Here is a 13,130-nt window from a genome sequence, read left to right as displayed (position 1 = left end):
TTTAGGATAGAAGTGGGAAGTTAATGTGCAGTTAAAATATTTTTTTATTTCTTTTTTTTTCATTATTATTAAATAAAAATGTGCAGTTAGATGGTTCAAATTTTAAAAATACCTTTCCAAAAAAAGGACCACGACGTTGAGCTTTTTTTAAAAATATTTTTTTATTTTTATTTTTAATTTTCTTTTTAGTGTTTGAAATTTCTATTTTTATTTTTAGAATTCCAATTAATTTTAATAATTTACAAATTTTGTTTTTTTTTGGTAGTGCTGACAATAAACATTATAAATATTTTAAGAGTCCAAAACGTGTTAAACAATATATAACAATCATCTTTTTATTTATTAGTTTTATTTTCAATATTTGATGATTTATGTTATTACGTGTATATAAAATTTTTTTATTTTTTTATACATTTTTTAGATTTTAATTTAATTCTTCTTTGTGGTTAATTTTTTTTTCTGATTTTTATAATATACAGATAAATTATATATCTATATATAGATTATTATTATTATAATAATTATTATTCTATTATTATTATTATTATTATTGTTTTTCTTTATATGAGGAGATTGTGGAAAGATGGTTAAAATTTAAAATGTACCTTTGCACAAAAAAAAGGACCACACCGTTAGATTTTTAAATACATACACATAATTAATTTTAATTTTTTTTTTAAATCTGATTTAGTGTGGTGCTGACATGTGACACTTTTTCTTCTCCTTTTATATGTGCAATTAGATGCTTCAAATTTTAAAATTTTAATTAAATTATTTCTTTTTTTATTTATATTTTATAATCTTAAATTGCAATTTCAAACTATTTAATTTTTAGTTATTTATAAACTAATTTTAATAAACTTTATTATAACAGCTTTTAAAACAATTTTAGAAGTAGAGAGTTAACGTCTACGGTTAGAATTTTTTTAGTTTTTTCTTTTAAATATTTTTATGTGTAATTTAGTAGAAGTAGATAATGTTAATAAACTTCATTATAACACCTTTTATATATGCTTTCACTATTTTTTTGTGCAATTTTTTTTTTTAAATAGCATTCTTTTTCCGTCTATTTTTAAATACAGATTTAAAAAGATTGATTAAAATTTGTAAATTGTATTTTAATTTTTATAATAGATTAGATAAAATTAATTTTACGTAATTATTAAATTAGTGATCATAATCTGAAGTTGCACATATAAATGAATAAGTATAAAAAAAAGTATTAAAAATTAAAAAATAAACAAAAAGTAATGGACTTATAAAACATATAATTAACTTTCAGATTATTTAAAATATAATATATTTAATTTCTAATATGTACATACGTATATGTATATATTTTCTTGGACAAAATTCTCAATTTTAAAAGTTTTTGACTAATTCTCTGCTCGTTGAAAGAGTGAAAGTTTAACATTGAAATATGGAGATGATCTTCATGTAATTTTTCAATGTTATTGAGAGATTCATCGTCACTATCTAGGCCACTAATGTTATTTCATGAAACTATCTTCATTGATGTCTTTTGATTTTATGCTTTGATCAATAAACTTACTTTCTTGGTTGCTTCCATTTTTTTTAAAAAAAAGATAAAACTTGTGTGAATTCATGATTGCTTTAAAAAACTTTCAAGCATATATGCAAAATCTTGTAAATATTCAACCTAAAGATAAATTATTTCACATCTAAATATTATCATACTCAATATTAAAAATCAAAAATAATCCATAGTCACAACATAATTTTAAAAAATAAAATAATACATTCATTTTTGAGAGTTTTCAATTTCTTTCATAATTTATTTATCATTTTTTAATCCTCTATATAGTACATAAAAAAAACAACATATTTCCTAACAAAAATAGGAAGAAAAACACAGAGGCCTCAAAAAAGTGAGATTTTTTCCATAATTACCACAAAGTCTGTTCAGTACCATAGTTTGCAACGAACTCCTCTTTCTTGAGATATAAATTGCTCACTTAATTGTTCAACTTCTCTTGATTTTTCTCGATCATTTTTTCTTGACTCGATTATGATCATAAATTTGTGCCTTCTTTACAGAAAGATAAAGAAATTTTTTGAAAACAGTTACGTTGATTGAGGAAGAATTATCTGTTTGTTTGAATATTTTATCACTAACCACTCCTTTTATTTTAGGATAGAAGTGGGCAGTTAATGTGCAGTTAATTTTTTTTTTCTTATTTTTTTTTCACTATTATTAAATAAAAAATGTGTAGTTAGATGGTTCAAATTTAAAAAATACCTTTCCATAAAAAAAAACGTGTTAAAAATATATAACAATTATTTTTATTTATAAGTTTTTATTTTCAATATTTGATGACTTATGTTTTTTACGGGTTTATTTAAAAAAACATTTTTATTTTTACATTGTTAGATTTTAATTTAATTCTTTTTTGTGGTAAGTTTTTTTCTGATTTTTATAATATACAGATAAATTATATATCTATATATACATTATTATTATTATTATTATCTACATTTTTGTTTTTCTTTAAATCAGGAGATTGTGGAAGATGGTTAAAATTTAAAATATACATTTCCACAAAAAAAAGGACCACAACGTTAGAGTTTTTTTTAAAATAAATACATACACATAATTAATTTTAATTTTAAAATAATATGATTTAGTGTGGTGCTGACATGTGTCACTTTTTCTTCTCCTTTTATATATAGATAGATTATTTTGACTTCTTGAATTCAATTAAGTAAATAAACATGCGTAATTTTAACATAAAAGTTCAATAGCTTGGTGGTTAATAGTATCATGAAGGTCTCCAAGATCCAAGTTCGAATCCCTTCTCTACTAACTATTTTTTTCAATTAAAATTAAATTATTTTAATACATTTTCCTTGTAGAATAAGATTTCCTTGAATTTAATACTTTTTCTTGTGGATTTTTTTCAATTAAAATTGAATTATTTCCTTAAATTTTAATACCTTTTCCTTATGGAATAAGATTTCCTTAAATTTTAATACTTTTCCCTTATGGAATAAGGTTTTCTTTCTCTATAAATAAGTAGACTCATTTACCCAAATATCACAATATTATTAAGAATAGAATCTCAATAATTCTCTCTCTGTTTTTTCTTCTCGTTCTCTTATTTTATAACAAAAATAACCAACTTAATATTTTAGTTTCAAGTTTCAATAGACATGACGAATTATTATAATAGAGTACCAAAAAAAAGTTTGACTTCTCTAAGTCAACCAAATAAAGAAATAATGGTAGATCAATTAGAGATGTTGTCACATTCTTCTCAAAAACAAAGCATTGATTTAAATACTCTAAAAATGACTTGCAAAATTGAATGGATGATGAGTATTTAGACGGTTGTATAGTGCCTTATGTAGAAAAGAAAGTATTTCGTACTATTTCTAATGAGTCTATTATAAAAAACGTTTCAGGATATGAAACCTCGTCGAGTACAATTGTAATAATATATTTAAGTTATGTTTTCAATAGTAGTTTATTTTCTTTATGTTAGTTTTGAATTATACACTTGTAATTTTATTTAAAATATTCCTATATTTAATTAAATATTGCTTAACTTGATTATTTGTTTTGGTAATTTAAATCGTCGTTTTTTTTAAAAAAATTACTATTAAAAGTTTGGACACCCTTCATTAAATTCCTGGCTACGCCACTGACTACAAGCATATTAAAAATGAGGTATACCAAGTCATCAACTTTTTGAATCAAATTCTGTAGTTCTAACTCTTATCTTTATTTAATATTTATCCACTTATCACTTATAGCATTATGTTAACAATACATATAATAATTGCCTCACTTAAATGATGTTTTTCAATGTTGAGTTGATAAAATCTTATCTAAAACTAATAACTGAAAAAATAATATATACTATTAAATACTAATAATTTTCATCTAAATAGTATAAGAAAAATAATTTTTGAATAAATACGTATATAAAGTTTAGTTATATTTTAGGCCGTGAATTGAAATTTCGCTTTAGGCCTCCGGTTACGTTGAGCCGCCCCTGCTTATGTATAGCTTGTTCTCTCTCTTTCTCCTTTTGCTTTTTGTATTTGTTCACCATCTAATGCATTCATCTTTCACATGATAGTCTGTTACTTTTGGTTCTAGACTACGGATTTGATTTTTCTACTGGCAAAATATTAGTAAGTGCTATCATGACATGAGATTTTGAGTCATGATAGATTGACGTTTTAATTTACATAGACATTTGAATATCAAGACGTGTCTTAAGATTTAATGGCATGAATATTAAGATGTTAAATTAAAATCTGAATTCTAAATAGTTAAACGATTTGTTTTCTCAACATCTAAATGTATGAAATTGGTCTTTGTTTAAAAAATAATAATAAACATAAAATTCAAAGAAAACACTAAGCTGGTATAATATTACATTAATAAAATATTTTAAAAAATTCATATGACAATTGATGATAGTAATGACTAACGATGGTGATTACGTGTATCGATTGGAAATAATGTTGACTGATGATGGTGGTTATGGATAATATTTCATGGTATACAATTGTGTGATTAATCATGGTTGTTGGTGATAACGATTGATAAGTAGTAATGAAATGCTATTGATACATAATGATGGTTTGCAGTATATAATATTGATTAATAATGATAATTATCGGTTATTAGTGAATGTAATAATGATTAGGGGTGATTGCAAAATGATGGTCAATGGTGATGACAACGAAATTGTGTTAGTACTTTTTATAAAAAAATATGAAATATAATTTAAATGAAGTCATTTTTTTTTAAAAATGAAGTAATTTAAATAGAATTTTTTTTTTGATTTTATATATAAAAAGTGAAAATAAATTTTATTATTTTTAAAATTAAAATACAATTTGTTTTAAATATATATTAAAATTATATTTAAAATTTTCATGATTAAATATTATTTTTCAATTAAAGTAATTTTTATTTTTTTTGAGAAAAGCAAAAATATTCTCACAGATCCTAAATCGCAGAGGCAAGCCGAATATAGGACTGGGAACCTAAATAAGCCACAAAAACATAAAAATGACCAAAATAAGCCACTACTTTAGGAAGTAACTAAAATAGGCTTAGTCTCATAACGTGTATATTTTAATATATAACGGAATTATTTTCTACACTTCATAAAATGGAACTATTTTTTACACTTTATAAAGTGGAACTTTTTCTTACACTTTACAAAGTGGAAGAGAAAATTCCACTTTACAAAGAGAAATATTTTCACGTTTTTATCTCTTTTGCAGTGTTTGTCATACAATTATATTGATTTGACATATCATAAAAACGGAAAAAATTATTACACTATGTATTTTTATTTTTTTATTCTGAAAAATCCTCCAATCTCTATTTAAGGAGGACGTTCAAACATTAACTGGTAGCACCTACAACATACTTTCTATATTTGTTCATTTCAATCTCAAAAAAAAAATGTCTTCTAAACCAAAAGTTAGAGTTTTGATTTATTGGGATGGCGAAATTATACATGATGGAAATACCGTTTATTATAATTGTCCTCCCAAACACAATGCTAAATATTCAATTAATGTCCGATATCATAAATTTCTTTCATCAATTTATAAAAGAATGGGTATAAACAGTACTGTTTATAATTTGATTATAGTCGTAAAATACCCTACTTCATTTTTATCACAAGGACAAGTAAATTTTGGAGAGTGGATTATCTATAATGACGAATCGTGACCGACTTTTTGAGGGTTCCAGATGACTACATAGATCAAATCAAGTTAACAATACTTGAAATCTATGTTAGGAAGGAGCCTAAGACTAGTCAACAACGTTCTCCTTTATCGGTCAATGTCCATCCACTTTATAAAAAGTGTAATAAAAAGTTCCACTTTATAAAGTGTAAGAAAAAGTTTCACTTTATAAAGTGTAAGAAATAGTTCCATTTTATAAAGTGTAGAAAATAATTCCGTTATATATTAAAATATACGCGTTATGAGACTAACGGAAAACGTTTGGAATATTAGATAAAGTGGAATTTTTTCTTCCACTAAGCCTATTTTAGTTACTTCCTAAAGTAGTGGCTTATTTTGATCACTTTTATGTTTTTGTGGCTTATTTAGGTTTCCAGTCCCCGAATATACGAGCTCGAGAAGTATATTTGAGGGTTTTTAATAGTTCTTCTTTGTGGTCAATTTTCTGGTTCTCCCACTTGTAGATGAGTACGATAGATGAACCACCGGATACCGGCAATGCTACGCCACCGTTGGCCACCCAATTGGTCCAAACAGAACAGAAAGAAGTAACAGAGCAGAAACATTCGGAATTGCCAACACATTCAAGGGAATTGATCATTGCTAATCTCCGCAAACTCTCTGACTCTCTCTCCACATTCCAACGGTGTTTAACTGGGCTACGATTACATATCGATTCCTCCTGTAACTCAATCCACTCGTTCTCTATGCTATTGCTCCCACCCCCATATACAACTAATACCAATTCGTTATCACCGCCAGCAGTGTCAATCCCAGAGCCAGAGCCATCCCGGGAATTTGACCCTTCTGTGGAGGAGGAGGAGGAGGAGGAGGAGGAGGAAGAGGAGGTGGGAGTGGGAGTGGGAGTGGGAGTGGGAGAGGAAGAGGAAGAAGAGGTGGAGGAAGAGGAAGAGGAGGTGGTGGGAGTGGAAGAGGAAGAGGAAGAGGAAGAAGAGGTGGAGAAGGAGGAGGAGGAGGAGGAAGATGAAGATGAAGATGAAGAGGAGGTGGTAGGAATGGGAGTGGGAGAGGAAGAGGAGGAGGTGGGAGAGGGAGAGGAAGAAGAGGGAGAGGGAGTGAAAACCCCTCTTTGTCCAGAGCTGGCAGGCCTCTGCAAAGCAATGGACAATCGTGGTCTGAAGAACTACATGGTAAAGCATCTCTCGGATAAAAAAAGACTGCGTGAACAAGTCCCCAAGGCATTGAAACTCTCGGAAAATCCAGCCATGCTCGTGTTGAAATGTCTCGACAAGTTTTATCTTCAGGGGAGCCGTGCCTACGTTCAGGGGTCACATATGATCCTTCAAAGGGAAGCTTCTGTATTGGCTTTGGAGTGCTTATTGTTGACGATGGTATAGGGCGAGAGAGTAGTTGAGATTGCGGAAGGGGTGAAGAAAGATGCCAAGCAGGCAGCTCTAGCATGGAAGGAGAGGTTGAATTCCGAAGGTGGTGTAAGAAAAGCTTATGATATGGATGCCCGAGGTTTGCTATTGCTCCTTGGATGTTTTGGTATTCCATCATATGGATTTTTACATTCGGATATCAGTTATTTGCTTCAGTTGGGCGCCAAGTTAATTTCTGGTGTTCTCAGGAGATCAAATATTTTCATGGAATATATCCCAAAACTAATACAGTGGGGGGTGAAGGGCAATGTAATTAACGCAATTGACATTGCCTATACTTTTGGTTTTGAGGACAAATTTGATCCTCTGGGACTCTTAACATCATTTTAAAAAGAGTCCGAGGAGACATTGTCGAAAAAAATTAAGGGATTTAAACAAACTATTATTGTGCGTGCAGCAAAAAAGAGATACTTGTTTGATCTGAAATCTGTTTACGGATGTTTGAAACGTCACAGGATTGATCCTTCCAAACTTGTTCCCGGATGGCAATTCAATGTGAAAATAATGAGCTTGGAGCAAGAAATTATTGAATTGAATGAGCTTGTATGTCAGGAAGAACTTGCTGAATTGGTTAAGGATATACGTGATCAGAAGATGGCACAAAAGAGAAAGATTGATGAGACCGAGTCATCTGGATGTTTCAGCAACAAAGAAATGAAAAACTCATATTTTCCAAATCCATGGCCCCCGCATCAGCAAAAAGTTGTTAATCATGTCGATAATAGCAACACCACCTTGTTAGAAGGTGGTGGAGCGGGTGGTCACATTTATGGTTATTCTCTGGCCCCATCGGTATTGCATGCGCCTGTTGCACGCTCGATACATGAGAATGTTATTGGTTCACTGCCGGGACCTGTGGGAGGTGTTGCGGCCATGGGTGGAGCTGGGGCAAGTAAATCAGTGCAAGGAGGTTCATGGACTGAATTTAGTTGATAGTACACCTGGGCAAATAGGAAGTCATACTGGTCAGCTATGTGGACGACTTGTGTATGACAGATTGGCCTCCCACAGCTATGCTTATAGGCCATTATCCTACTTGGAAGGCTCAGGCTCTATGGGCTTGCCAAACTCCATAACTGTTGATGCTTATAGGTCTCCACCATACTTGGAAGCCTCTACGGGGTTGCCAAGCACCTTACTTGGTGATGCTTATAAGCCTCCATCATACTTGGAAGCCTCTACAGGTTTATCAAACACCATACCTGCTGATGCTTATAGGCCTCTACCGTACTTGGAAGCCTATACGGGGTTGTTAAACCCCATGCCTGCTGATGCTTATAGGCCTCCACCATTCTTGGAAGCCTCTACGAGGTTGCCAAACACCATAACAGGTGATGCTTATAAACCTCCACCATACTTGGAAACCTATACAGGTTTTCCAAACACCATACCTGCTGATGCTTATAGGCCTCCACCATACTTGAAAGGCTCTATGAGGTTGCCAAACACCACATCTGGTGATGCTTATAGGCCAATCTCTACGTGGTTGCCAAACACCAAACCCAATAATGTTGCTGGCGGGAGCTCTACATCTGATACATATCAATTCGCTGATACTGTTCCAGCAACTGAACAATACTGAAGCAGTGGCTCGCGAGCAGTTGATGCTGTTCCATCTGCTGCGCCTGCTCATTCTTCGTCATACTTGTACTGGTAGATGTAGTTTTGCCTTGGGCAGGTATTACTTTCTACCTTAGTTTCTCATTTTTGTAGTATATCCAGTCTAGTAGTGATTCCGCTAAGGTCTCTTGAGATGCACGTACTCTCTTAAATGTTTGTGTTTCATTAGCTGTTAAAAATCTTTGGCTGATGTTCCAGTTCACATATTTCTACATTATATATTTCATCCAAGAGACCATTACTACGCTTTTCCCCTCTTACATTATGCTTCTCTGCTTTCAGAGATGGATTTGAGCTCATTAATAGGACTTATCCCCTGATCCACTGCTTGTGATGGTGGTTTGAAACACTATAGCAATATACTCGTATTCAACAATGTTTGATCACTATACCCTGTGAAGTATACTTCGTAACTGTTTTATGATGCCTGTTTAGCTTACAAGGATCTTCATAAAAGGGGTTGAGTTGCATCAAGTCTTGCATGTGTGGAATAGACATGGAAGGGAATGGTACCTTTCTTTCCCATTGTACAGTTGCACATCAGTAATTGGAGCTGTTAAACAGATAATTTTCATCGAATTGGTTGATGCGTAGCTCTCCGCAAACCTGCTTTGCTAGGGGGATGCATTTTCATCAAGGAACTGAAGAGGATTTGGAAGATGACCATTACCTGCATTGCAGGTATATTGTAAATTTCTTTGATAGAATATAGTACTAGGAAGTTACAAGTATGTATTCGATTAGGCATCTGCGTAAAATATGCTCTGTCAATGATGTATTGTATAAGGAAAACAATATGTATGTGTCACACTGATAAGAGTTTCAAATACTACTAAAATTCTTATGACATATTTTATCACTTGTAGTTGAAAAGTCATTGTACTTGCAGTATTCAACATGGGTATATACAATGTGTTCTGAAAATTTTACAAATACTCTCTATATATGCATGAACCATGGCCCTGCTACTCTTTTATAATGAATTATTAATTTGTTCTATGGTTTTAAGCTTATGTAATGCTTTGTTCAATGTAATGACCCTCATGGTCATTTCTGTGTCTTGCCTTTTGTGTGTCGTTTAGAGCGTTCCTATAGCGACCCCAAGTCATTTATGACTTGCTGGGACTGACAGTTCGGTCACCTGGTCGTTCGTTTGGTCTTGGTGCGAGTTTTTGTGTTTTGGAGCTTATGAACCTTGAATAATCATTTTCGATCAAAAGTTCAAGGAGATGACATCAGAATCCAATTCTGACGATTCCATCAGCTCCGGAAGGGTCATTTTAGGCTAGTAGCATGGTCGACATGACTCTCGAGGTTTTCAGTGTGAGTCGGTGCGATTAGGCGTTTTAGCCTTTGAAATTTGGCTTAAGTTTGACTTTGGTCAACATTCTGAGTAAACGCGCTCAGATGAGAATTCCGTCAGCGTGGTTAGCTTCAGAATGTCGAGTTTGGTCTAGATTGACCCTTCTTTTGTGTCTGGAGGTTTTCAATATCTTTCCGAGCACTTTTGTTGGTTTTGACTTAAAATGACTTTTGGAAGTGGGACCCACTTTTTATCGAAATGACCTCTGATGGAAATTTCGACTGCGCCGTTGAGTCTGGAATATCAAATTTGGTATGGTTGCATATCTCGTTTGCGTGCACGGGGTTCCGAACGAGTTCGGAGCACCCCGTCGGAGTTTTTAGTTTTTGGGAAATTGCAGATTTTCTGCAATAAATGCAGAAAATCAGCAACATTTCCCAAATTTCAAACCCTCATAATTCTCTCATCTCTCAACCGATTTGGGCGATCCAACAGGAAAAGTTGTGAGATTTTTTGAGGACAACGCGTTGGTGAGCTCGGATAGTGATTTGGGGTCTCCGTTTGAGGTAAATTTTGCAATTAACCTGACTGCAGAACCCTTTTTCGAGCTGTGGTTTTTGGCATTATTGTTTTGATCATATCTCACTCATTTTAGCTCGGAATTGGGTGATTCGAAGTTCCATGTGTTGAAAATTATCGTGTCTTCGTCGTAGAGTGCTTAAGGAGTGTTGGGAACTTTTTGATTCTCGTTAATTTCAAGTTTAGGCTGCTGCAATGTTTTCTTTTAAGTTGATATAAGTGTGGTTTTCTTGCTTGTTGGGTGTTGATGCGTTTTGATCCCCAAATTGTGTTTCATTTTGGACCACAAGTTTGGAGTGCTGTTTAGGGTGTCTTGACGGAGTCAAATTCGGATAGTTCGGTGCGGGTCCCACATTTCCCATTTTGACTACAAAATTGATTTGTCTCCGTTTGTTGTGATTTTGGTGTCTAAACGACTGTAATAACGTTGCGATACTATTTTTGATAGCGGGGCAGCGTTTTGAGGACGTTCGGAAAGGGAAAGCTCCGGATAAGTGATTTTGGAGCGCGTGTGATTGGCCTACAGGTAGGCTACGGTTTTCCCTCTCTTAGATTGAGCTCGAGAATGTGAATGCATGTTGATTAGTTGGGATTTGGGTTGGGTAGTTATTGAATCCTACATAGGTGTTAAGAAATCATGTTTTCGGCCTATTTCGGGAATTATCGGGTAACTGTGAGCATGCTTTGTGTTATTAACGGACCCTCCTCGCTATGTGGAGTGCTTGCATGCTTAATTATTTTTTATTCGAAGAATGTTGGACCTTAGTTTAGGTTTGACTAGGGTTTGCCTCAGAAATACATTATTCGGATCCAATAGGCCTTAGTTTTGCTTCGACGTCGCCCGTCCGGCTTAGATCCCTGTGGACTGGTGTAGCAGACTTGAGTCTGATAGTTTAGGCCTTAGTTAGGCGATACTCTTTCTCCGATTATAGTTATCCTTATTTTCCCCGATGTTACGGTTTCACGAGTTACATCGGCGACACTAGTTCTACTTCGCGGTTTGAATTTGATTTTCAATTTGGTTCCAAGGACTTACATTGATTAGCTAAGTACGGACGGCGTTCCACGGACATTTCTGAGTATGGATCGATTGGGACTCTTTCAACAGCTACATTGGCACCTTTATAGAGCATCCGGTTAGAGTTCCGGCCTCTATCCCCCAGATACTTATATAGAGCATCCGGTTTAAGGTCCGGCCTCTATTGCTCAGATACCTATATAGAGCATCCTGTTAGAGTTCCGGCCTCTTATACTTGTTACCTGTGATTGGTTACTTGGGTACTTCTGGTGAGCATCCGGTTCGAAGTCCGGCCTCCGTACTGTCAGATTTTACTAATTAGGGTTAAGGTTCTGATTCGTGTTCTTCGTTCTTGGGTTCTTTTATGCAATTCTCTTTAGTTATAGTTATTTTGTGTACTCGTCGGGCTTATGGGGGTCCGTTCGGGTTTTTATTTAACTTGCGCACGAGTGTACCTTCTGGGCTTATGGGGGCCCAGTTAGGTGTAGTTAGCTTATAGATTACTTTAGTTAGTTCTTTGTACACTCGTGTGCATTCCCTTGTTAGTTGGATTTTAGTTCTTGACTTCGGTTTGTGTTATTCCTTCTTTTCATATTGCCTTTACTTTTCAAGTTCAGTCGGCCTATGATGCCTACTGGGTACCGGTTGTTTTGGTACTCATGCTACGCTCTGCATCTATTTCGTGATGCAGGTCCGGGCACTAGTAGCCAGCGTTGATCGAGCTTGGAGCAGACTGATCCGGAGACGGGAGTGAGCACACGACGTTTTGTACTATTTCAGTCTCCATCTGTATATATAGACTTATCTTTTACCTTTCGAGACAGTCCAGTCTCAGTTGTCCAGTTTTGGGACTTGTACTCATTTTGTTAGTAGCTCTGTACTAGTGACTTCCAGGTTCAGGGAGGGATCTTTATTTGTATTTATGTTTTGGTTTGCTTCCGCCTGTGTATATTGTTATTTGCCTACTCTTGTTTAGTTTCTACCCTCAGACCCATTACGTGTTGTTCCGGGTTACGGGTTGGCTTACCTACTGGTGGGTTATAGTAGGTGCCATCATGACTTGAGAAATCGGGTCGTGACAAGTTGGTATCAGAGCCCCAGGTTTATCGGTCTCACTTGTACAGAGCTAACGTCTAGTAGAGTCCTGCGGATCGGTGCGGAGACGTCCGTAACTTATCTTCGGGAGGCTACAGGATGTCCTTAGGAAAATTTCCTCTTTTGTTTCGCTTTCGTGCAGCGTGTGTCTTAATGGTTTCTGGAAATCTCACTTGCTTCACTCTTTCGCAGGATGGCTCGCTCGCGAGGTAGCGCGGCCAGGGGTAGCGCACCCGGGTCTGCAAGCAGAGCCTCAGCCTGGGGTAGACGCCGTCCCTGAGGTCGAGGCAGGGCCGTAGCACCAGCCCCAGATAGGGAGGAGGAGCCTCAGGCAGCATATGTACCTCCACAGCCGGTGGCAGCCCAGCCACCA

General features: G+C 34.3%; 1 protein-coding gene across 1 annotated transcript; it reads left to right on the top strand.

Annotated features, from left to right (window-relative positions):
* Positions 1-8,196: 8,196 nt before the first annotated feature.
* On the top strand, positions 8,197-8,724 carry LOC107060614 (proline-rich protein 3-like). The gene has a single exon (XM_015308699.1). The coding sequence runs from the start codon at positions 8,197-8,199 to the stop codon at positions 8,722-8,724; it is 528 nt and encodes a 175-aa protein (XP_015164185.1).
* The last annotated feature ends 4,406 nt before the right edge of the window (positions 8,725-13,130 follow it).

This window comes from Solanum tuberosum, unplaced genomic scaffold (genome assembly GCF_000226075.1).
Source record: "Solanum tuberosum cultivar DM 1-3 516 R44 unplaced genomic scaffold, SolTub_3.0 scf00091, whole genome shotgun sequence".
Classification (NCBI taxonomy): Eukaryota; Viridiplantae; Streptophyta; class Magnoliopsida; order Solanales; family Solanaceae; genus Solanum; species Solanum tuberosum.
This window is presented reverse-complemented; position numbering and strand designations above follow the sequence as displayed.

What these genes read in the sequence shown, in the direction of transcription:
- LOC107060614 (XM_015308699.1), top strand. Translation starts at nt 8,197, where the DNA reads ATGGGCTTGCCAAACTCCATAACTGTTGATGCTTATAGGTCTCCACCA.